This window comes from Podarcis raffonei, chromosome 11 (genome assembly GCF_027172205.1).
Source record: "Podarcis raffonei isolate rPodRaf1 chromosome 11, rPodRaf1.pri, whole genome shotgun sequence".
Taxonomy (NCBI): Eukaryota; Metazoa; Chordata; class Lepidosauria; order Squamata; family Lacertidae; genus Podarcis; species Podarcis raffonei.
Genome location: NC_070612.1, coordinates 25,993,420 through 26,018,753, shown reverse-complemented (window position 1 = coordinate 26,018,753; position 25,334 = coordinate 25,993,420). Strand labels below are relative to the sequence as shown.

The window sequence follows — 25,334 nt, the reverse complement described above, 5'->3', positions numbered from 1 at the left end:
AAACTCCGTGTCATCAAGGGTTGGATTGACAAGAGAGAGGACCCTTCCAATCAGGTATGGCCACGTGGGCTCTAAGGGGCAATATTTGACATTTGGGCCACTGGCAACTTCCAAGAACCCAGGAAGGTAGAAGTAAAAGTTGGGAAATGGAGAGATTTCCATTCTACTCTTGACAGAAAAGGCCCATCAGAGGTAAACAGCAACAGGTGGACATGGGTGGCACTTGATATACGACAAATAGATTGCTATGTAATAGGCCAGGCCATTGTGTCAGATACCAGTTTCTTTAAAAATCCAACTCTCTTGCTTTTTTTCACAGTGGTCTCTTCTGATTTCTGGTGCACATTATTGTGGCACTTTTTCCATTGGAGTAATGGACGCATGTGTTCCAGGCACAGCTTGAAAAGGCACCCTAGCAGGAGAGATGCACTTAGCTAGAACTGTCAGGGGCATGTTTAGCTTGATGGTGTGAGCCAGTTCATATGAGGACAACAGTTTATACAGTGGTACCTCAGTTTAAGTACACTGGTACCTCGCAAGACGAATGCCTCGTAAGACGAAAAACTCGCAAGACAAAAGAGTTTTTCGTTTTTTGAGTTGCTTCGCAAGATGAATTTCCCTATGGGCTTGCTTCGCAAGATGAAAACGTCTTGCAAGTTTGTTTCCTTTTTTGAGCCTTTTTTGAGGTTTTTGAAGACTTTGGTGATTTTTGAAGCTTTTCCAAAACTTCTTTTGCAGCCATTTGGTAAGTTAAACTTTTAAAACTTTTTTTGGGGTTTTTGGATTTTGGGTTGGAATCCGTGCTTCGCAAGACGAAAAATTCGCAAGGCGAAAAAACTCACAGAACGAATTAATTTCGTCTTGCGAGGTACCACTGTACTTAATTCATTCCAGAGGTCAGTTCTTAACATGAAACTGTTCTTAACCTGAAGCACCACTTTAGCTAATGGGGCCTCCTGCTGCCACCGCGCGATTTCTGTTCTCATCCTGAAGCAAAGTTCTTAACCCGAGGTACTATTTCTGGGTTAGTGGAGTCTGTAACCTGAAGCATATGTAACCTGAAGCATATGTAACCTGAGGTACCACTGTACTTGTATTCTGTGCCATGATTCAAGAGATGGATCCAGCATCCTTCACTATCACTGTAATTCTGCTACTTTGGTAAAACTTGGATTCAGAAACTATTGGAGCCAAGGGTCAAAGAATTATGAATTTCCCCAATAGTTCCCCCAGTAACACATGGGAATAACATTTTCTATACCGGAAACGACAGCAACACAATATTAAAGTTGTCAAAATTCCTTAGCAGTAATTCTGCATACTTCAACTACGTGACATGCAATAATTCCAACATTTAAGTAGGACAAGCAAAGTTTTCCAGTACAGCTTAGTTTTAAGCATATGTATTCAATTTAAGGCCCATCCCATTTGAAAGACTTCGGGCAGATAATATTATCGTAAACATATACAATCCACCACTTCAGTGCAACAGATGAAGCTTTTACAGATATGAGAATTTGGCCATCGTGCACATTATCATATTCCTGTTTAGTAAAAACAGCCAAAACAACCAGAACCTTGCAACAAAATCCTAAACATAATAAAATCCACTTGTTTCAACAGTCCTTAATCCCAAGATAGCATGCTTAGATTTGCAAGTTAAAACTCTGCAATATGCTTAGACCAGGGCTCTGGAGAATCTACTGGAACAGTTCTGCAGTTGTTTTTCCTAAAGACTCCAATGAGGTCTAAAAAAATTAATCTATTTTTAAAAGTGTTTATTATTATCCAATAGTACAAAAGAGTACTTTTAAAAGATGGCAAAAGAATATAAAAAGGTATTCTAAAACAGCTTAGCTGATCTAAGCGGTCATTACACTTAATGAATATTAAGTGTGATAAATTATTATGTTGGGGGAAAATCTGTTACTTTGACTTGTAAAAATCTCAAGTTTAATGGTGTTTTCTTTAAACATATAGGCCCGTATCCAATACTCTTGCACTAGTAGACAGGGGAGTGCTAATGTTGTGCAACAAAGGAATCCAACACTCCAGGTGCATTAGCAGAAACTCATTGTACAACAGACTGTGCAACCAACGGATTGTGCAACCAACTGTACAACCAAGTAATCAACAACAATGCATTCTCTTGCACAGCATTCTGCTGGCACAGAACATTTCACCAATGCAGCAAGTATACTGTTGAGTGACTTTAACTTAGTACTATGCTGGATACAGCCTTTAAGCCATAAACGTACTTTTCTACATTTTAATATACAGTATGTTTTCTTGTACAAGCTAATCTCAAATGAAAACTGGGTGCATTTCACCCATTTATATTATATCCAATCTGTAGTATATATTTATTGCTTCTGAAGTTGCTGTGTTCTTGCAGACAGGGGTGGAGTCAGAGAAGCAGCGAAAAGGATTCTCAACACAGTTTATTAAACTAGATCACGCTATACATTAAACAGATGAAGAGCATAAAATCCTTGAATATAGTAGAAGCGTTATTATAAAGAAATCTGACTGTATTTCCTGCACACAATGTCCTCTGGCAATAAGATGCAGTAAAATATAATAAAAATGATAGCAAGGATACAAAAATATAAGTGACAAAACTAGGAATTAATGTTTGGGAATTTCCTTTGCACTACTGGAAAGATTCAAAATGGGATGAAATGTGTTCAGAAAGTATGTGTGAGAAGGCAATAGTGCCAGGGCAGTGCAGGGTCAAATGCACCCAAAGCTTATTCCTTCATTTGAGCATTAATGCATATCCAGAGTTGAACATTTGCCCAAATGTGCCTCCTTTAACAGTTTCTCAGGTACAGTGGTACCTCTAGATACGAACGGGATCCTTTCTGGAGCCCCGTTTGCATCTAGAAGCAAACGTAACTAGCAACGGCATGTCTGCGCATGCACACGTCGCTTTTCTCTGCTTCTGCGCATGACGTCATTTTGAGCGTCTGCGCATGCGCAAGCGGCAAAACCCGGAAGTAACGTGCTCCATTACTTCTGGGTTGCTGCGGTGCGCAACTCGAACACGCTCAACCCAAAGCGCATTCAACACGAGGTATGACTGTACATAGGAAGTATATACCTCTCCTACCTACTTAGAATGACAATAGCTGTCCAAAGCTCTGGATGGTGGCCTAAGCTGCTCTTGTGCCTTACAGACAGTGTGATATGCAGAAATTAGCAGGGGAAGCTTTTTACAGCACTGAGACAAAAATTATCACTTGGTCACATCTGTACATCAAGCTACTTTGGCTAGCTGAAAACATTTAAAGTAATGGATACATCCACTTACTTTTATTATTAAAACCTCTTTCGGTCAGTTATTAATTCATCAAAATCACATTAGTTTTCATTACTACCATTTGTTTTCCAGTGCTTACAATGCATAATGCACCTGTTCTTCATTGGCCTGACTTACACGTTTCCCACAAAAATGGCATTACTTTTTTAGGCATTTTACAATCGACCATGGATCACCATCCACCCAATTTCATACATATAGTATAAAGGGCTCCCATTTTATAGAATGTGAAGGGACACATTCACACAGACTAGATGCTTTGATGAATAAAGAATATGTCAAGCACATTGTCTGATCTCACTGATATATATATCTAAACTACCAATAGCTACCCAAGAACAAGGGAACGGACAAGATAGGAAAACAGTGTGGAATTCACTGACAATGCATAAAGGAATGGTAAGAGATGACTGTATGGCAACTGATTTTCACTAGACAAGGAACAGAGCATCAGAGCAATCTGAAAATGATCAGTGTTTAAGGACAAAGAATTCACAGGCAAACAAAGGCTTCATCTCCATCTTTTATATGCTTCCACAAATCCCTCTCCTTGTCACTGTGACTGGAAGGTTCAGTGTGGCAAAAAGACGCATCAGAATGTGGAACACTTTTGTTAACATGTGTTTTGAGTTGAAGATTGGACTTTCACATGGTCGCTTTCCCTCATTTTCTCCCCATCTCCCAGTAATCCTCACCTGACATATTCAGATTGATAGAGGAAAACAAACCGCTCAAAATGAGCAGCAAATGAATATATGGAATTTGGAATTCATTTGTCTTTCCTCATCTCCAAAATGGATACTGTAGAGTTGGAAAAAAGTTCAGGAAAGGGCAGCCAAAATGATCAAGGGCGTGCAGTGACTTGCCTATGTAGAAAGGCTACACAATTTGGGGACTTTTTAGTTTAGCTAAAAGGCAAGCATGTAATGATGTGATAGAAGTTTATAAAATTATGCATGGCAAGGAGAAAGAAGACGGAGAAAGGTTTCTCCCTCTCTTTTGTAACATTAGAACTCATGGGCAGACAATGAAGCTGAATGTTGGAAGATTCAGGACAGACAGTGCTTCTTCACAAAGAATGGTTTAAGTATGGAATTCACTTCCATTGGAAGCAGTGATCCATGGGATTGGACAAATTCATGGAGGAGAGGACTATCGAGGGCTCCCAGTAATGATGGCTATGCTCTGCATCCTGTTGCTTCTGAATGCCAGTTGTTGGAAACCACAGGAGAAGAGTAATCTTGTGTTTGAATCCTGCTTGCAGGTTTCCCACAGGCATCTCGTTGGTCACTGTGATAACAGGATGCTGGACTAGGTGGGCCATTGGCCTGATCCACTACTAGGCTGTTCTATACGGCACCCCTGGCATTTGTTTCTTCACGAATGAAATATATTGTCCTCATTTCTTTCAATACTTCATCCGTTACCAAAGGAAAACAAACCCTACAAGACGAAAAACCACTATGACTGCCTCGAAACCAAGAAAGGAAACCAGGCATCCAATTTCTAACTCTTTTGCTAGGGAAAATTCCTGAGTTCAAAGGAAGTATACATGCTGGGTGGCAGGGCAAGCATGCCTTACATGCAAAAGGTCCTAGATTCAATCATCTGTGGCATTTATCTCCAGGTAGGGTAAGAATGCCCTCTGCTGAAACCTTGGATAGGCAGCCACTGTAGAAAACACCAAGCAAGATGGACTGTGGTTTGACTCAGTACAAGACAGCTTCCTATGTTCCTATCTGAAAGACAGAGTGCAAATGGTGTTGCTGTTTTATGATGAGAATATCTTCCGGGACAGTCACGTTAATTCAGTCACTTCAGGATCAGCTAGTGCAGTGTGGCACATTAAACAAAAGCAAGGGGCAGAGGAAGCGCAACACAATGACTCTTCCTTTTTGTTCCTTCTGTGTAACTCCCAATGATGGACAGGCACATCTCATCCACAGCAAAATGAATGTGCGCAGTAAGGGCATCCAGCTCATGCTTCTAACCAGAATGTATTTCTGCCACTATTCAGACACTGCACAAGAATTGCAAAAAGAAATCCAAGACGCTTAAACCTCCCTGCTTGTACATAATGCATGAAGCCGACCTTGGTTGTCTCCAGCTTCTGGTGTCTTAACAGACACTGTTGCAAGATTGCAAGTGTGTGGAGTGCACCTGTGTTTGCATGGGAAGAAGGGAGGGACTAAGCTGGACTGGGATCCACTGGGTATTGAACTGGCTTCACTGCTGCCATATGACAGCATGGGGCCTGAACACTAGGCCAGGTCCAGGCTGGTATAGCAGGGTTTTGCCTCCTGCTCGTCTTCCACCCAAGCTGGAATGAGAAGCAGAGCTGCAGATGTGCTAGTTGCTACACCTCTCTGTCATGCTTCACTGCTGCTTAGCCAGGACTACAATTGCTTTGCCCAAGGCCCTGGGTGACACATACAGCAAACTGATGAGAACTATACAGGAATGGCAATTACCGCTATAGAAATAAATAATAAAAACCAGCACTGTGGTCAAACTACACAGGAAGACTCTACTTATTCTAATAATTATTGTGGTTGGGGTTTTTCTCCTTTCTTTAAGGTGAGCCTAAGCATTTCAGAAAAAGGACTTCCCATTGAATATACTTTTATGAGTTTGTGGGTGCAAAACACCTTAAATTCCAGATCAAGCTAGTGTTAGAATTTAATTAAGGCTTGTGTGTCAGACTCCCACGTGTTAGAATCGATTTGTGCACATTAAGTTGTATGTCAGACACCTCTTTAATTCTAGGGAATCAACAAGTTTGAAAAGCTAATTAGGTCAGGCTAATTTCTTTTTGAGGTAATAGCCTGTGTGAATGGGCCATCGGCTCTCGATCCATTCCAGTCCGGCTTCCGCGCTGGTCATGGGACCGAGACGGCTCTGGTCGCCCTAACAGATGATCTCCGCAGGCAGCTGGATCGAGGCGGGTCAGGGCTGCTGATTCTTCTAGACCTGTCAGCAGCCTTCGACATGGTCGATCACGAACTCCTAGACCACCGCCTTGCCGACGTGGGGATCCAGGGCACAGTCCTCCAATGGCTGCGCTCGTTTCTCTCTGGTCGGGGACAGAGGGTGGCGCTTGGGGGGGAATTGTCATCGCGCCACTCCTTGGTGTGTGGAGTGCCTCAGGGTGCGATTCTCTCCCCGATGCTTTTTAACATCTTTATGCGCCCCCTCGCCCAGCTTGTTCGGAGTTTTGGGCTGGGTTGCCATCAGTATGCCGATGACACCCAACTCTATCTGTTGATGGATGGCCATCCTGACTCGGCCCCAGACACACTGACCAGGTGCCTGGAGGCTGTGGCTGGATGGTTACGTGGGAGCCGGTTGAAGTTAAATCCTTCGAAGACAGAGGTCCTCTGGCTGGGACGGGACGATATGGGATTGAGGGGGCAACTCCCATCTCTTGCGGGGGTGCAGTTAGTGCCAGCACCGTCCGTTAAGAGTTTGGGTGTAATCTTCGATACCTCCCTCTCTATGGAGGCGCAGATTACAGCTATAACAAAGGCGGCATTTTTTCATCTCCGCCAAGCTAAGCAGTTGGCCCCTTATCTCTCTCGCCCTGACCTAGCCACTGTGATCCACGCGACGGTCACCTCCAGACTGGATTATTGTAACTCGCTCTACGTGGGGCTGCCCTTGAGACTGACCCAGAAACTCCAGCGGGTGCAGAATGCCGCGGCGAGACTCCTTATGGGGTCTTCGCTGCGAGACCACATTCATCCGGTGCTATATCAGCTGCACTGGCTCCCGGTGGAGTACAGGATCAGGTTTAAGGTGCTGGTTTTAACCTTTAAAGCCCTATACGGCCTAGGACCCTCGTACCTACGGGACCGCCTCTCCTGGTATGCCCCACAAAGAAACCTACGGTCTGCAAATAAAAACATCCTGAAGGTCCCAGGCCTCAGAGAGGTTAGGCTGGCCTCAACTAGAGCCAGGGCCTTCTCGGCTGCGGCTCCAATCTGGTGGAACGCTCTGTCAGAAGAGACTAGGGCCCTGCGGGACTTGACATCTTTCCGCAGGGCCTGCAAGACAGAGTTGTTCCACCAGGCCTTTGGTCAGGGCGCAGCCTGACTCCCTCCTCTGGCAACCTGCACAGAGTTTTGCTTAATGGTTGCCATTAACTTGATTTTAATTAATTTTTATAATGAAATATTTTTAGAATGTTGGTTTATTTGATTGTTTGATTATTTGATTGTTGTTAGCCGCCCTGAGCCCGGCTTCGGCTGGGGAGGGCGGGATATAAATAAAATTTATTATTATTATTATAAGAGTACACAGGGTCAAAGGACTAGGTGTGAGATGCAAATGAATGGGCCCTCCCTCTCTCAACAGATAAAACCCAGAAGCTTAGAGTAGGGTGTTAAGAGCAATGCAACAGAGATAGAAAGAGGGCTAGAGAGAGTTAGAGAGCAACGTTTAAGAGTGATGGTTGGGGTCTGCTTAAGTCCATGGCTGCTATGTCTATGGGAGAAGCCAGAACCACTTGGAGTGTCAATGCTGTGAACTCCTCCACCACAGGCTCAGACTGTATATACAGTGGTACCTCGAGTTACAGACACCTCAGGTTACAGACGCTTCAGGTTACAGACTCCGCTAACCCAGAAATAGTACCTTGGGTTAAGAACTTTGCTTCAGGATGAGAACAGAAATTGTGCTGTGGCAGCGCAGCAGCAGTGGGAAGCTCATTAGCTAAAGTGGTACTTCAGCTTAAGACCAGTTTCAGGTTAAGAACGGACCTCCAGAACGAAGTTCTTAACCCGAGGTACCACTGTATGTGAATATAAACCATATATCATAAAGAAACCACAGTCTCTGCTGTGCCTCATTTTCCAAAAGGAAACACGGACCCTGGTAAAGCGCACCTGGAATCTCACACTGCTCAGACATTGGTGTGGCATGTAACAATACACCGGTGTTAATCCAAAGTGCAATGTGTGGATCATCAGTCATGGATTAGGTAGTTTCAAGCCCCTCACTACCAGGAGCATGATGCTCATGTGATGCAATGGGATGCACTCAGTTGAGCTGCCAAAACACACATCCCAGACCCACTGTGTGCAAGCGGAAGTGTTCTCCTTTTGGTCACAGTGTGGAGCCTGGCCAATGCGGCACACTTTATAATTTATCCATAAATTAGAACATTCAAAAATGCCTTGTCAAAGTTCTGAGCACAATCACGAGTACCCATGCAGCTCTTAAACGTTTGAGTGATGACTCAAAAAGACATTTTCTTGCCTGAAACAAGTTATGGACATTATGAGACTTAACTGCATGGGGTGTAAGGTTGCAACCCTAAATCTAATTACTACACCTAGCAGTTCAAAAGCACGTCAAAGTGCAAGTAGATGAATAGGAACCGCTCTGGCGGGAAGGTAAACGGCGTTTCTGTGTGCTGCTCTGGTTTGCCAGAAGCGGCTTAGTCATGCCGCTTCTCATGGTAAAATGCGGTCTTGACTATGCTACCACTCAGTGGATTTGTAACTGGCTGACTGACCGAACCCAAAGGGTGCTCATCAATGGTTCCTCTTCATCCTGGAAAAGAGTGACTAGTGGGGTGCCACAGGGTTCTGTCTTGGGCCCGGTCTTATTCAACATCTTTATCAACGACTTGGATGATGGACTCAAGGGCATCCTGATCAAATTTGCAGATGACACCAAACTGGGAGGGGTGGCTAACACCCCAGAGGACAGGATCACACTTCAAAACGACCTTGACAGATTAGAGAACTGGGCCAAAACAAACAAGAAGAATTTTAACAGGGAGAAATGTAAAGTATTGCACTTGGGCAAAAAAAAATGAGAGGCACAAATACAAGATGGGTGACACCTGGCTTGAGAGCAGTACATGTGAAAAGGATCTAGGAGTCTTGGTTGATCACAAACTTGACATGAGCCAACAGTGTGATGTGGCAGCTAAAAAAGCCAATGCAATTCTGGGCTGCATCAATAGGAGTATAGCATCTAGATCAAGGGAAGTAATAGTACCACTGTATTCTGCTCTGGTCAGACCTCACCTGGAGTACTGTGTCCAGTTCTGGGCACCACAGTTCAAGGAGGACACTGACAAACTGGAACGTGTCCATAGGAGGGCAACCAAAATGGTCAAAGGCCTGGAAACGATGCCTTATGAGGAACGGCTAAGGGAGCTGGGCATGTTTAGCCTGGAGAAGAGGAGGTTAAGGGGTGATATGATAGCCATGTTCAAATATATAAAAGGATGTCACATAAAGGAGGGAGAAAGGTTGTTTTCTGCTGCTCCAGAGAAGCAGACACGGAGCAATGGTTCCAAACTACAAGAAAGAAGATTCCACCTAAACATTAGGAAGAACTTCCTGACAGTAAGAGCTGTTCGACAGTGGAATTTGTTGCCGGGGAGTGTGGTGGAGTCTCCTTCTTTGGAGGTCTTTAAGCAGAGGCTTGACAACCGTATGTCAGGAGTGCTCTGATGGTGTTTCCTGTTTGGCAGGGGGTTGGACTCGATTACCCTTGTGGTCTCTTCCAACTCTATGATTCTATGCTGGCCACATGACCCGGAAGCTGTCTGCGGACAAATACCGGCTCCCTCGGCCTGTAAAGTGAGATGAGCGCCGCAACCCCAGAGTCGTCTGCGACTGGACCTAACAGTCAGGGGTCCCTTTACCTTTACATCCTAGTGAACTCACTTCCTTCTGAGTAAACATGCTTAGGACTGGAACTGTTCTGTTAAAACCAAAGGAGCTTAAGCACACATATATGAAAGGAACCCAAGCAAAGCGGCAAAGGACACTCCACTTGCAGAAGGTCATAAATTCTATCCCTGGTGTCTCCAGTTAAGATTTCTTTCTGGAAAAGAGCTCTGCTGGAGCTCCTAGAGGGCCACTGGCAGAGTAGATAACACCAATCTAGATGGATAAATAGTCTGAAGGCAGTATAAGGCAGTTTCCGATGTTCCTATATTATACGTATAATGGGCTATTGTCAGTGTTTACTCATGATTTCTGTGGCTTTGCTTTTCCTTTGCCACAAAATACCTGGCCTATTTTTTTTTAAATCTATGTTTTTGAAGGAAGGGTGGTTGTTGTTTTTTTGCATCTTTTTATTGCTGCTTACTGAATTGACTGCAAATGCCTCCAGTGAATGCTCACTGAAGCAAATGGAATTGTTGCCTGTGTGTGATGATAATAATGTCTGTTTGATGATAACAGTGTATGCTTCTGCCTCCTTGGTGCTAAAACTATGAAAACTTCACCCAAACATTATGGCTATGAAGAAACATAGCATGACAGGGGTGCTCAAAATTACTCAGGCAACCTAGCGACAGGCAGAGGTTCCAAAATTTGCTTTGTTCTACCCGCAAAGTAATACAAGAAACTTTGAGAATCGGGAGATGGGGGGGGGGGCATGGCAAGAACTGACCAGGAGCTAAAGCTGCCATGGTTGGTCCATTTGTAGCACTATCCAGAGTACTGCACAATGCAACTACATTGGACAGGCTGGTCAGTTTGCTTTGGGTCACTCCTTCAGGGCATGTGTCTGTAATGAGAGCATGAATGCAGCTAATGAGTATGCAAGGTAATAATGGGAAAGAGTGCTTCTGAGTATATTCAGAGTGCCTGCTCCCAGGCACCTGAGATTGCAGGGCAAGGCTTCTAGACAGATAACATGTTTTGTAGACGGTTGCAAGTTCTGACACTTCCCACATTACAAATTCATTCCTTTTTCTGAATGTTCCCACAGTCTAGGAAAATACTGGTTTTCTGAATAGCATTTTCTGAATTTATTTTTATAGTTGAGAGAAACAGCAGAGACATGAAGAGATTAATTCAAGAAGAGAAAAACTGCAATTAATTTTCCAAACAGCTAATATATCTAGATATTAAATCAGGCTTCCTCAACCTGGTACCTTCCATATGTTTTTGACGGCAACTCCTACCAATCTCAGTCAGCCTGGCCAACGGCCAGTGATGATGGGAGTTGCAGTCTGGAGGGCGCCAGGTTGGCCAAGTCTCTATTAAAGACACCTGGAAGCTATCTTCCTATATGAGTTATTATATAAACTACTGCAATTGCCCATTGCTTATGCCTAATTAGCTCCAGATTCTTCTTAAAGTCTAATTTGCAGTTGCTACAGTAATGTTAACCAGTGTGGCTAACAGTTCTAAAGGGGGTTCTTCCCCTCATCTATCCAATGGTCCCTGATACATTAAAGAGCTAATCCAAACACCAAATTAGTGCAGAAGAGGAAAGACATTTGCCCATGGTCTGATTTGAGAAAATATACAAGCACAATAAAATTAATACAAATCATGCTTCTCCGAATGGTTGTGGTAGATCTTTCAATTTAGTTCACAGTGGTTTGCTTTTCACCTAATCTTCTTTCCCCAGTCATAGTTGATGTTAAGAACTAGTGTACATGATATCTGAATGGCAACTACCATGCATTTCCTGTAACTGTCACAATAATAAAACAGTGGAATAATGGGACCTGCAAATATTTTGCTTCTAGCCATTTTGTGGGTATTTGGCGCTGCAAATTAGAAACATTTTGCCCTCATTCCAAAATATATCACAGCAGTTGCACTGATTCCTCTTTACTTCTGGAATGTGACAAGATGGGGTATGTTCAGCCTCCTTCATGCCAAGCTAAGGCTTGTAGAACAATTTAGTTATTAGTACCGGTGCAAATTGGGAGCGCATTTCAAAATGTTTATCGGAAAGACCCTAACGGGCATCAAACTCTATGTATCTAGTGTACAAACTGAGTATTCACTACTTACCTGGCATAAGCTTTCAAAAGGATAGATTTTTAGCCTCCTTTTTGCAGGTGCAATTAGTACCTGTATGTTTTGATACATAAAAACGAACAGGCAAGGTAAATGAAATGTGTTCCAAATTCTGCTTGCACCTCAGATATAAAAGGTGGGCATGTAAACAAAAGCGAAGATTTTACAGATGCAAACTGTACCTGCAAGAGGGAAATGGCGTTTTCAACAGGGTATTGCTTATTGAATTTCTTTGGTATAAGTTGCTGTCTCAGCTGCAATTACCTTTCTTTCTTTCTTTTGTTCTTTGTAAAGACACACAAAAGTCCAGCAAATTACATTAGCTGAGATGCCATTGTCTGGTTAGCAAAGGCTTATGAGACATGCATAGCTGTGGTCTAGTAACTTTCTTCTGTGGCTTCATATTTACAAAATCTGATCTGGAATGGCTAAAATGTGGCCACCCAGCTGTTGCTGGACTCCCAACCTGCATCAGCCTCAATCAGCAGGGCCAATGGTCAGGAGTGAAGGGAGTTGCAGATTCTTCCTACAAGTTAGCTACCACTTATCTAGCACCACTCTTTGTAGCATGTTTCTTTGCATTCATCAATTCATCAAGTTTAACAGTCTCAGTGAATTAGCATTTCCACCTACTAGTTACATGATAGAGATGATAGATATAGATAGATGATAGATAGATAGATAGATGATAGATAGATAGATAGATGATAGATAGATAGATAGATAGATAGATAGATAGATTATAGATAGATAGATGATATAGATAGACAGACAGACATGCATTTTAAACCAGGATAGTCCCACACCAGGCTATCCCCCACTCAGTCCTGGGAACCACACTTTGTTGAACTACTTAGAATTCTGTTACAGATTTTTCAGTATCTCCTCAAAAAACACAACATCTAGAGTTTCTACGGGAGAAGGAGTATGTTAAAAGTAGGTTAAACCCTGGCTACATTCTTTGCCACCCTCTTGTTTGGAGCCGTTTTGGACGTATGAGGAGACCAGTCATAATCAAGGCATAAAAAATCACTGTAACACTCTTAAACACTGCTGTAGTCCTTTACCACTGTAGAGACTACACATTCATCTGGTCCCAAGGGGAAACTAAGGCCAAGCAGTAGGTAAGCTGAGTGTGTGCAGTGAGTCAAAAGAGGAATTCAGAAGTATTCTGTGCCACCTAAATGCACCACAGCCCTCAATCATCTCTGCTGAAACTTGCACAGGATTATCAGCCACCAAGAAGCTTCTACATGTATAGAACGGGAAGAAATGGAAGAAGCCTCCTACCCAGAAATTGCTGATAGCTTTTGGTGGGCCTGATAGGCGATCTCACATCCTTTGGTTCGGTTTTTTTGCATTTCGGCACGCAGAGATGGACAACTGACCGAGACGTCCCCAATGGAAATGACCAGTTCGCGGTACAGAGCCACCTGGGTGTTGAAATCCTGGACAAGCTGAAAAATAAGAATATAAATTATATGCCTATTTACTAATGCAAGGTGCTTCAGAGATAAGGACTTGTGTGGGGGGGGGGGCTTCCCCAGTAGGAGCCTGCACTCTTGGATACTAAACAGGACCAGGCTCAGCCTCAATGATGTCATAAACAGCTAAGGATATTGTGGGATCTGCCCTCTGTACACTCAAGAGTATACATTTTCAGTAGGAAAAAAATATCCTGCAAGCTCTAAATATTTGAAAGTGTTTTTTAAATCTTGTAGCAAGCATGAATAACAGCTTCTCTTCTCTCAGAACCGAGGGATTATTTTATCACGAAAGAAGATAATGTTGCCAGAAATAGTTGCCTCCTTTCCCCCCACTGATTTGCAATTTACTGCCCATCTAGGGAGTGGAATGTGCCATTCATTTCTGTACTGGAGATTGCTAACTTATTGTTAAATTATTTTCCTTCTGGCTCCAACGCAGTTTTCACTAGACTCAAGAATCTGAACTTGCTGACTAATAAGAGCTATTAGAAAAGGCCCTCACCGTTTAGTATTCCTGCAAGCTCTTTGGACTGTGCAAAACAAACAAGATGGAAAAACAGATCCCTCCCCCACCTGAAATACTTCAAACCAGCATTCAACTAGCAAATTCATCTTTACGCTTCTGGAAAATCATTACAAGCTGAGCACTATCAAGACTATTATTTTGTTCAAGTGCTAATTTACTTTTGATTAACCTTCATTTTATTTTGTGGTCATAAAATGCATTTGTTTATGATGTGAAACAAGGGAAAGCATGAACAGATTTTTCCAAAATGTCTCCTTGCGAGAGAAATAACAATATTGATCCTCCCAGGTTTGCCCAGCTTTTAACCTTAATTCTCAAACTTACCATAAAACAGGGGGAAACTGCACCCCTACCAAATGCATGATGGTAACATGGATCCTAATTTCATCAAAAACCTAGATCTCAAAGCCAAATGTTGGGCCATAATCTCAAATTGCATTATCAAAACAGTTTTGCTCCTACTGCACAAAACATTGCTGCTATTAGCACATAACTAAAAGACAGCTCATATTATCTAGTAGTAATTTTGGCTTTTTACTTTTTTTTTTACAAGGAATTACTATAAAGAAGGATAATCCACCCAGTATGTTCAGGCTCCAAGGTATTATTGCGCAGAAGCGTTGTGGAGTGAAAATTAATCTTCCATGTCTTTTCTTTCCAGCCTAAAAATCCACTGGACTGTCAAAAATATGTATTTGACAGATCGCCCAAGCTAGGATTCGGCAATGCTATCCCCTAAAGCTGTTCTGTGAAGCTTCCAGGGCCTTGGTAAAGTCCTGTGAATTCCAGCTTTTATTTTTAATAAAGTTTAAGTTACCAGCCCTCATCGTTGCATAAATAAGTTTGCAAAGTGCAAGGATTAAGAAGAAATCTGCTAGACTGAAACAAGGATGCTGCTAAAAGTAGGTTCAAATTAATTTCTTTTCAGAGCTCAATCCATAAACTGAAAAGTCAATGATCAATTCAAGTTTTTCACGATGGAGTATATAAAAAAAATTAAGAATATGATCGCGAAACAATCTGGGAGTAAGCCCTACTGAATTTAATGGCACTTACTCTTAGTAAACATGCAAAGGATTGGAGTAAGAATGTTTCAATGTAAATTCAACTGTCCCACCAACTGACACTAGGATAGATCTTGAAAAGTGTATGCAAATTGTACTAATTACATGTATCTCATGCATCTACATTAGCTTAAATTAGGCCTCTTAGACCTTTGTGCTGAACAGAGGTGCTCATAATAACAACTACAGGCCCAATAAATATCTGAATTGGACACTTTCAACAGAGCTGCCAGGAATTTGCATTAAGTACTCTAAACAGAAGACAGATGTGCTTCCTACTTGGCTACATAACGTATCTGGTACCAACACAGTCCACATCCGACACAAAAGAGGTCTACTAATGGGTCCAGGCTATTTGGGCCACCTGTCAAGGTAAGAGCTCCCAAATTCCCCTTGCTCATCTGCGAAAAAGCAAGCCTTCTCTAGCTCTATTTCAACTTCCATGACTTGTTACAAGTTCAAGGTTTAAGAGAAACTAAAGGCTTACAGTGCAACCCTACACATTTACTCAAAAGTAAGTCCTGCTGTTTTCAACAGAACTTATTGCCAGGTAACGTGTATACAGGATTACAGCCTTACAACCACTTATGAAAGGCTTCATTTCTAGTTGATGTCAGTGTCTGCTTTGACACACTTTGTTGAAAATTATTCTCCTTACATTCAGTAAAACAGGGAAAAAAGAAGACCCACCCAAAATGGCATAGTATAAGACAGCTATATAAAAGGGGGCAGTTAAAAACCTAGGGCATTCCCCCTCACCAGTAACATAAGGTCTAGAACAGCCTAGCACTGAGGTTTAGGCTGTGCGTACACAAAACACTTTCCTTTAAAAATAGCAGCAGCAGCTTTGCCATACCCAGTCGAGGGGGGCAATTCTGATCTGCTCAAAAGGAAACTAGTTTATGAGATTGCAGTAGTCAGCAGCTGTTTATCCAGTTGCGGGGAGTTTTCAGAGCAGTTCATTAACACTGAGATTTGGCCAGATTCACTTCGGGCTGGTCTTGGGAGGCTTGCAAACAGAATTCAGGAGATATTTGTGTCAGATCAGTTAGCACAGTTGCGCGGGATACAAGGAAGCATATTCTTCCCCCCGCTGCACACACCAATACACGCTTCCTGTGTAGTTCCTACAACACGCAGCTAGCTCCTGGGCTGGGATTTTGCCTGCGCTTGAGTTACAGGTGCCTAGTCCGGTTTTTTGCAGCCTCGGGTGCACTGAATGCACGGAGTCCACAGTATTCCCTCCACATCACAGGAGATTGTTTCTTCGACGATCCAACCCTGGCTCCTAACCCCATTCTCCCTCCTCCTTCTCTTCCCGCCGGACATCAACAGAAACGTTTGCCCGAGCGCCAGCAAGATCCCAGTACGCCTCCCCTCTTTCTCCATGTCGTCTGTACGTCGCCTGTCTTTTAAGCCGCGACGACTTCACGGGGGGGGGGGGAGAGAGAAAAGGGTGTCAACTCCAATACGTACTGCAGTTTTTACAAATAGTGCAACTGCACGTGATCAGAATAGACAAGGCGAAAAAGGGGGGAAAAAGGGGGGGGGAGAGGAGTGGTCCCTACCACGAACAAGCCAAATGCATTCAAAAAGAAACGGGGGGGGGGAGCCGTTGCGTTTTACCCACCATCTTGCAGTCATCCAGGGCTAGTCTCTGGGTCTTGGGGGCGCCCTCCGAGGCGCTGCCTCTTCGCTCACCGTCCCTGCTGTGCAGCGGCGTTTTGCTGATCTGGAAGATCGAGCCCGCGGACCTGGGGCGCTTTTTGCGCCCATTCGGTGCAGAACTCATTCATACACATCCACTAAGCTGCTGCTGCTACGCGGATCCCAGCCGGGGCGGGCACAGGCTTTCCAGCACGCCGGCCCCCAAGCGCCGCTGGCGGCGGCGGCGGCGCGTCGTCGACGATGAGCCCGACGAGGGACCCAGAACCGCTGGGGCTCTTCTGGTTCGCCCTCGGCTGCCGCTTCACAGGCGCGAGGGCTGCTGCGGGTCCTGGGCGCCTTCCGCTTGCAGGGGAGCAGCCGGGTACGCGGTCGCCGCGCCTCGTTGCAGCATCGCTCTCCTCCGGCTACAGCAGCGAGGTCAGCGCGGGGGATGCTAAGCAACTTCTTCCCTTCGGCAGCAGCATTTCAATCCCTGGAGCAATCGCGGAGCCTGCTTGCCTCCTTCCTGGTCTCCTGCGCCGCCGCCGCCTCCTCCTCTTCCCCGCCGCGATTTCCAGGCAGAGTAAGAAATCCGAGGGCGCTTCTTTGCGCAAGCGGCGCTTCCATTCAGTAGCGCAGCAGCCTCTCTCCCGTCTCGTCCCTAAGCCCTGCGCCGCTGCCCGCGAGCCGCTTCTTTGTGTCCTCCGCGCCCAGCTTCTGGCTCGCCGACTCCCTCCCTCCACGCCGCAACAGCCGCGCCAGAGCAGAGACGGAGCGGGTGCATGTGTGCGTGTGTATAGGAGCCGGAGTTGGGCGCGCGCAGGCGCACGCCGAGAGGTGGGCCGCTTCGTTTTCCCTTGGCTCAAATTGCTCGGCTCTAATCGTTCGCCTTAAGCCCGTCTCCGGAAGAAGGCTCCCTTGGCCAACGATCCCCAGGGCGAAACCCTGCGGGAGGGTTTGCAGAGAGAGGGGATTGGGCTGGCTCTCCAGATTATTTTGTGCCTGATTTGGCGCTACTCAGATGCAGGCGGAATTTACCCCCCTCCCGACCCCAGCGCCATCCCCCAACGGTCCTTCGTAACCCTGGGAATCAAAACAGGAAAAGGTTTGAAAATGGGCCCTTGCAAATTTGGGATCAGTTTTGGGACCGCGCTGCATGACAGGACATCACAACAAGCCACTTCTGGCAGTATGCAAGGCGCTGTGACCCATTATTCACATTCTCTCTCTCCCCCTCCCCCTCCGCTCCTCCATTCTGCCTTCTATCGCAAAGATGTAGATTTAGGTCAACTTGTGTGCCATCTGGATCATGGGGTGCCTCGGGCAAAAGGACAGGTGCTTTGCAGAAAGACGTGTTGACCACAGATTGATTGGTCAAGATTACTTATGCAAAGGAGTCGGCCCCACTCACTCCAAGGAATGCATGCAGGAACCTGACCCACTCATGCTGGCATCTGAAACCAGCCATAATACAAAGTATGGATAGCACTTTTGGGCAGGGCGAGTTACTGGTTGGGGTAGCCTTACACACGTGGGTGTTGCAGCAGGTGAAAATTTTAAATTATACCCCTTTTCGTTTCGCTGCATACACATACCTTCTCTGTAAAAAGGTAAAGGTACCCCTGCCCATACGGGCCAGTCTTGACAGACTCTAGGGTTGTGCGCCCATCTCACTCTATAGGCTGGGGGCCAGCGCTGTCCGCAGACACTTCCGGGTCACGTGGCCAGCGTGACAAGCTGCATCTGGCGAGCCAGCGCAGCACACGGAACGCCGTTTACCTTCCCGCTAGTAAGCGGTCCCTATTTATCTACTTGCACCCGGGGGTGCTTTCGAACTGCTAGGTTGGCAGGCGCTGGGACCGAGCAACGGGAGCGCACTCCGCTGCGGGGATTCGAACCACCGACCTTTCGATCGGCAAGTCCTAGGCGCTGAGGCTTTAACCCACAGCACCACCCGCGTCCACCTTCTCTGTAGCCCCTTGCAAATACAATAGAATTTTTGTTCTGTAATGCACCAGTTATCACCTGGGAAATGCTGAGTTTTAAAAAATGTTTTCAAAAATCTTTTGAAAAATGGCCCTTAAAGGCCACCTGTGACACATCTGCCTAACATGCATAAAAAACATGACACTGGAATTCAGAGTCACCCAATGAAACTGGCCGGCTGCAGGTTCAGGAAGGTTGTTGTGTTCAACACTTAATCCAACGTACTGAATTCACAACCACAAATTTGGTTTCACTATCACTAGATGATCTTTTTTTAAAAAAGTAGAGAAATTCATGGGGAATAATTAGAACAATGAGCTATCCCAGCTTCCATGAACACAGGAAGGTACAGCCAACAAATGAAGTGTTTTGCTGTCATACACCACTTGTGATCACCTCCTTGCATCTGGCTAGCTATTGCTAGAATGAAAATGGTGGACCTGGTTTGATCCAGAAAGTCGGTACTTAGGTTTCTTTGACTAATATTCATACAACATGGACTATGGTTGTTATTTTAATCAATTTGTGTTTGAGACTTATCCAACCTGGGTACTTTTGAAGATGGGCAGGATATAACAGCTATAAAACATAAAACAGTTAAACATTAAAACAAAATAAACCATTCAGTATAGTTAAATAAAACTTCAACCATCTGTCAGTATATCACTTTGCAGGCCAGTTCCTTAGTGTTTGAAAGGCCTGAGGAAAACTGCTAGTCTTTAGCTGGCACTGAAAAATCGGCAACAGCTGATTCTTTGGGGGAAGTGTACTCCATAACCCGGTGCTATTGTTGAGAAGGCTTTCTGATGAGTCACTAAGCGTTGGAACTGGCAGAAGGGCCTCCCTAACAGATCTCAGATCTCAGATCATAGGAAGAGGTGTTCCTTCATGTAATTAGGCCTTAAACTGTGTATTTTTATTAATTTCATTTCTATACTGCTTTATATTTTTAAGAAGACATCTCAAAGCAGGTTACAATGTATTAAAATATCTGCTGTTGTTGCTGCCAATCCTGCCAGTGGTATTTCATGGCAGGCAGCAGCTACAGAAGCTCAGACTCAGTGTCCTGGGTCTACACTAAGAGACAGCCAATCAGGGCTGCAGCCTCCCCGGCCAGGTGGGTAAAGGTCCTCAAAGCAGAGAACAGGTTGCAGGTCTTCCAGAACTCACAGCCAAGTTGAATTGGTCTTAGTAGCAAATAAGCAGCCAGTGGTGTCTGTTTAAGCATTGGTATCATAAGGTTTTGTACCATTAGGCCCATCAAAACTCTGGCAGCTGCATTTTGCAGTAGCTGCATTTTCGAAACTACCTTCAGAGGCAGTCCCACATACTTTCCTTGAAGCATGACATGGGGAGCTGTCAGTTCTTTAGGGCCGGCCGGCAGCAGAACAGAGATGCTCTCACCCATAAGGAAATTGCAACTGAACCTCATGTCTGAAATGTGTTAATGTGTAGCGCATCTGAATTGCCGCCTTTTCTAAATTGAAAAGGTTTTGTAAGAAAGGCATCTACATGTATTGCATTGATTGGTTGTGAGTCGAGGACCCGCCACCCGCTTAGAGATAAATAAGAACACATGTATTTTAGGTTAATGGGCTAAAGAAGGCCACAACTTTATTGGTTACAGCATGTGAGTGGTATTGGCTTAAGCATTGGATCAAACAATCTATACATGATTCCACCCTTCTCAGCGGGGAGTCATTCGAGGGTTAACAACCAGTGGGTGGAGCTTGCTGATGCAAATACAACTGGAAGCTTCCCCTGATGTCAAGGGGGGGGGCGTGGGGCACTGCCGCAGCCGCTTAAATGCGGCTAAACCCCGCCCCCAAGCCAGCCCTATTGGCCGGATCAAAGATGCAGCTTGGCAACCCCAACACACACACATAGGCTGGCACCCTTCTGGAGGCCCTACGTGGGCTAAAAAACCCCAGCTCCCCCCCCCCCTGCATAGCTATGGCTCTGCCCAATGCATAGCTGTTGGGCAGAATAGGCTCTGATATACACGGTAGCATACCTTAATCCTTCATCTCTACTATGAATGAATGAAGATGGTGTTCTGATCTATATGGCAGAATCCTTTCACACCACTCAAAATGAAGCAATGAAACCAAATTGGCATGCTGTGCCAACCACAGCATAGAAGGGACCATATTTTGGAAGGAAAAGGAGCTGTAATTAATGCAGAAAGGTGAGCTGATTGATGATAAGGATTTAACTTTGCCAGTGCTATAGCTTATGATTCCTTGGCAGAAAGGCTGCAAGTTAGTGTTAGAGGAGATGTTTTGCATGCATAAGTTTCCAAGTTCAATCTAGGTTGAGGTAGGGCTGGGAAAGACCCCTGGGAAGCCACTGCCAGTCAGTATAAGTAGTTGCTGAGCCAGATGGGCCATTGGTCTAACACTGTACAAGGGAGCTTCCTGTATTCTTGCAGTGCTGCCTTGTTGTCATGCGTACTACGGGTTACAGCAATAACAGCAATCATTGTGTTCATTGGAATAAATAACACTAATGGTGTTCAAGTATACTTGTGTTATGTGGTTACACAGATGGAGAAAAACATGATCCTTGGCCAGTTCACTGAGGGAAGCTGCTTTGACTGGCTTGGACTCATAGAAAACAATTTCTAGAATCAAATGCTGTGCACAGAGAACATTCTGCTACCAGCACTTGAAGGGTACACTTGTTTTTGCACTGCAGACGATCCTAAATGGCAATCAAGATGCCAAACATTTAAAAGTATATAGAACCACCCAGGCTAGCATTTTGAAAATCCCAGAAGTAAAGTTGTCCGTTTTCTCCCCTTACTTGATTTCTTACCCCTTAACAGTTTCATAGGATGCATAAGCTGAGCAGTTAAACTTTTGTTGCCAGCATAGAAGTGATGTGATGGGGAAAGCTTCACCTAGTGAATTTCTTCCTGTCTGTTAAAGGCATGGGAGCCCGCTTGAAAACCCTTGAAGCAAGAAGCAAGTAGGACAGTGATATTCTGGAGTATTCTGTCTCGTTCTAGGCACTACATTTTAAGAATGACATTGTAGAACAGGGAGACAAGGATAGGAAGAGGCCCAGAAAAAGTCATAGGAGGAATGATTGAAAGAGCTGGAGAACATTAAGGAAGAGACAAGACAGCCATTGTCAAATTTCATTTTTGAGGGTGTGGGTGGGCAGAGAAGGAAGCAAGACGGTTAAGGGTAGCATAATATTTCCCCCCAGACCCAGAATTTACACAGCAAATAAATGACAACAGGTAGAGCTTTTGAGAACTGTCTTGTGCTAGCCTCACCCAATACACCCTCTTCATATATTGCCCTTCTTGCTGTTCCCGTACCTGAAAGCAATTGTGCAGCTGCTGCCAGATTTATTTACTGCATTATTACATTCATATCCTACCTCCCCCCCCCCAAGGAGCTGAAGGTGACACACACACTTTTTCCCTTCTCCATTTTACCCCTTCAACTACCCTGTGAAGTAGGTCAGGCAGAGAGATAGTGACTGATCCAAGGTGGGCTTCATCCAAAGTGGGTGACTCTGGCCTCCCAGGTCCTAGTCCAGGACTCCTGAAGCTCCTGAAGTCATGCAACCAGCATGATATAGTAGTTAACTATACCATGCTGGTTGCATGACTTCAGGAGCTCCATGCCACCACCTTGCAGGAAGTGCTAAGCAAAATCTTCAAATTGCTGAAGAGCTTTCATGCCAAAGATGGAACAGACTTGTTCTCTGTTACTGCAGAGGACAGCATGAAAACCAGTGGGTGGAAATTGCAAGGAAGTGAATTTCTACTCAGCGTTGGGAGAAACTCACTAGTAGTAAGAGCTGCTCAACAGTGGAACAGTTTGCTTAGGTGCAGGGCTCTCCTTTGCTGGAGGTATAAGCAGCAGCTAGATGGCCATCTGTCAGAGAAGCTGCACTTTCATCCTGCGCTGCAGATATTTCATTGATCAGATGGTTAGGCTAGACTACCTCTGAGGCCCTTTCCAGCTAAGTGGTTCTTTATTTAAAGATTTCCATGCTGACTTTCTCTGTTATTTCATTCATGGTCTATTTACATCAGCAGTGGCGTTCTACTCATATAGACTTAGAGTCTGTTACAAATGTCCAGATCACATCGGCTTGGAATGGTGAGGTTCTCCTTCCAAAACAAATCCACTAAATGTCTGCCCACAGATGGAGAAAATGAAGCCATCTGGAATTTCAGAAATATCACATTGAAGAGAAAGCACATCAGAACTGCAAGATTCTGCTTTGTATTATGAGTATTCCTTATAATAATAATATTAGCAATAGAAACAACAAAATTCACACGAGGACAGCAGTCTTTCAAACAGCACAGATATGTATCAATGCAGAAGCAGGTCATCATGTTCACTAGTTATTATTATAATCAATTCATACATGGCCATGTAACCTCTGGAAACCACATATATTTTGGCCTTGGAATCTTTAGCAGATCTTGAGCTTTCCATATTATATGGATTGATGCTCTTAGAGAGCCAGAGGTTTATGAGCCTCACTGGTTTCTGCAGGAGATTCTTTTGAACAATGGTTCCTCGATTTTTCTTTTGTAATGTAATTCAACAAGGAAAAAAAGGTAGGGCACCATGAGATTTTGGAATGGGGTAAACTGAAGCTATAATTCTAAAATGAAGAAGTTATTAAATGTAAAGCCACTAAAGTTTTTCAAGAACCTTTGGAGAATGGAAGGGTACTAGTTTTCCACTTGAGGTGATTGCATCAGACCTTTGTTAATGAGTGTGAACAAAGGCCTACACTTGAGAAATTATCAAGCCAAAAACATAACATGCAAATACTTTCTTTAGGGATAGAAAGTACTGTGTGTAGAACTTAGCCTTTAATTACTACCCATTAGAGTTGCTGCTGTTACATTGGCTTCCAAGCCAACAGCAAAGTTATGTCAGCAGCAGGTACCACAGGTCCCAATTTCTCAGCCTGAGAAACAATTACTGGGTTGCTGCTTGTGTACCGCCATGGTAACGAGATGCCAAGGGAACTGCATGATTGGGGTTGAAGGGTAAGGCTTTTTTAAGGTCACCTAAGTTGATAGACTATCTCCCGTCAGCCCCAGCCAACATGGCCAATGGTCAGGGATGGTAGCACCTATATCCCAACAATATTTCTAGGGCACCACATTGGCTATCCCTGCTCTAGGACTTAGAGACGTGTAACCTTTGGCCCTCCAGATATTGGGACTCTTAACTCAATCAGTCCCAGACAGTATAGCCAATGGTCATTTAAAATATTTCTAGGCTGTCTTTCTCGGCAATGCTCATCCAGCGATACTGCAAGACCTTGTTGTTTTATTAGGTTATGCAATTCATTATAGAGCAGAAAAGATTTGTTGATGGAAGCTGTCAAGGTTTTTCTTTATTAAAAAAAACAAGTTATATAGTGGCTGAATCAAGTATGGACAGTTCTGATACTAACCATGCCAACATAAAGCCTGTTCCTTAGCAAATTTTCTCAGTTCTTTTTAATTAACTGGAACATGCTTCCAAGTAAAATAACAATTAGAAATATGGCTAACCAGCCTGATTACAGTGACAGCCTCCACAATACTCATTACAACTCTGCTTCTGTGCTACAGGTGCTGCAAGACCCCTGGGGCTTTGGGGCATGAAGTGATAGTATGGTGTCAGAGACTCTGAAGCCACTCTTGTGAGTGATCCCCAGCTGTTCTTATTGCCTACACACTCCATTGCATTCACCATCACCTCTGTTGCTTCCTTTTGTAGCTCTGCTTTCTGTGGCGGTAGTGTGTAAAAGGGTGTGTAAAGGATTGGACACTGGTGGTTCCTATTAGGTTTCACCTAAATAAATTTGAACTTCTGTGATTCTCATTTTAAAAATGTTGCTGTTGTTTAGAGTGCTGCATTAATTTACAAATAGAAGGAAAAACTGTCAGAGTGGCTTTCATAGCATTGATGATGCCTATGCCCTTCCTAGCTTTGCAGTGCTACAAAACACAGATCTTTATAGCTAAAATGAGTTGCATAAAATAAAATTCCCTATGGAAATTTATGAATTCATATCTGCCATCAGATTTGCTAGAAAGACCCACAGTCAATAAAATAAAGAGCAGCCCACAGGACATAAAACAAGGGTGCAGTCTGAAAATAAAATGACTCCTGAAAGCTGCTGAGAGTAAACTACAATATTTGATCAGATGTCCAGGTGGAGTTGTCCAAAACATCACAGATATTTAAGAGTTATCCACAAGACTGTGAACATGAACTCAGCAGAAAGCCTCTAAGAGAAGTTTCTGGCAACGTATCAAGTGGCGTTTTGCCAGATGAGCTGCCAGAAATAATATTGTATTGGATGTGATCTTTGTATAGATATATCGAAAACTATTACGTACAGTTTGTACCTTCAACAAAAGATGGAGCTAGAACTTTTGAATGGTTTTGTGTTTATAGAGTGCTGTCACTGTACATTGGCAAAAGCAGACATGTCCCTGCCCCAAGGACCTTACAATTTAAATGGATATTAGGAAAGCAA

General features: G+C 44.1%; 1 protein-coding gene across 4 annotated transcripts in view; it reads right to left on the bottom strand.

Moving 5' to 3' along the window:
* The window catches only part of RGS7BP (regulator of G protein signaling 7 binding protein), a 58,336-nt gene extending 40,512 nt beyond the window's left edge, over positions 1–17,824 (bottom strand). For 2 of the 4 annotated variants that reach the window (XM_053407880.1, XM_053407878.1), the window contains exons 1-2: positions 16,813–17,824; positions 13,396–13,562 (exon numbers count right to left, since the gene is read on the bottom strand). In XM_053407880.1, coding sequence (XP_053263855.1) covers positions 13,396–13,562; positions 16,813–16,974 — 329 coding nt within the window. In that variant the 5' untranslated portion in view covers positions 16,975–17,824. Of the gene's footprint in view, positions 1–12,099; positions 12,160–13,395; positions 13,563–16,812 lie in introns of those variants that run through there. The other 2 variants (XM_053407877.1, XM_053407879.1) reach the window with 2 other exon arrangements.
* Between the last annotated feature and the right edge of the window lie 7,510 nt (positions 17,825–25,334).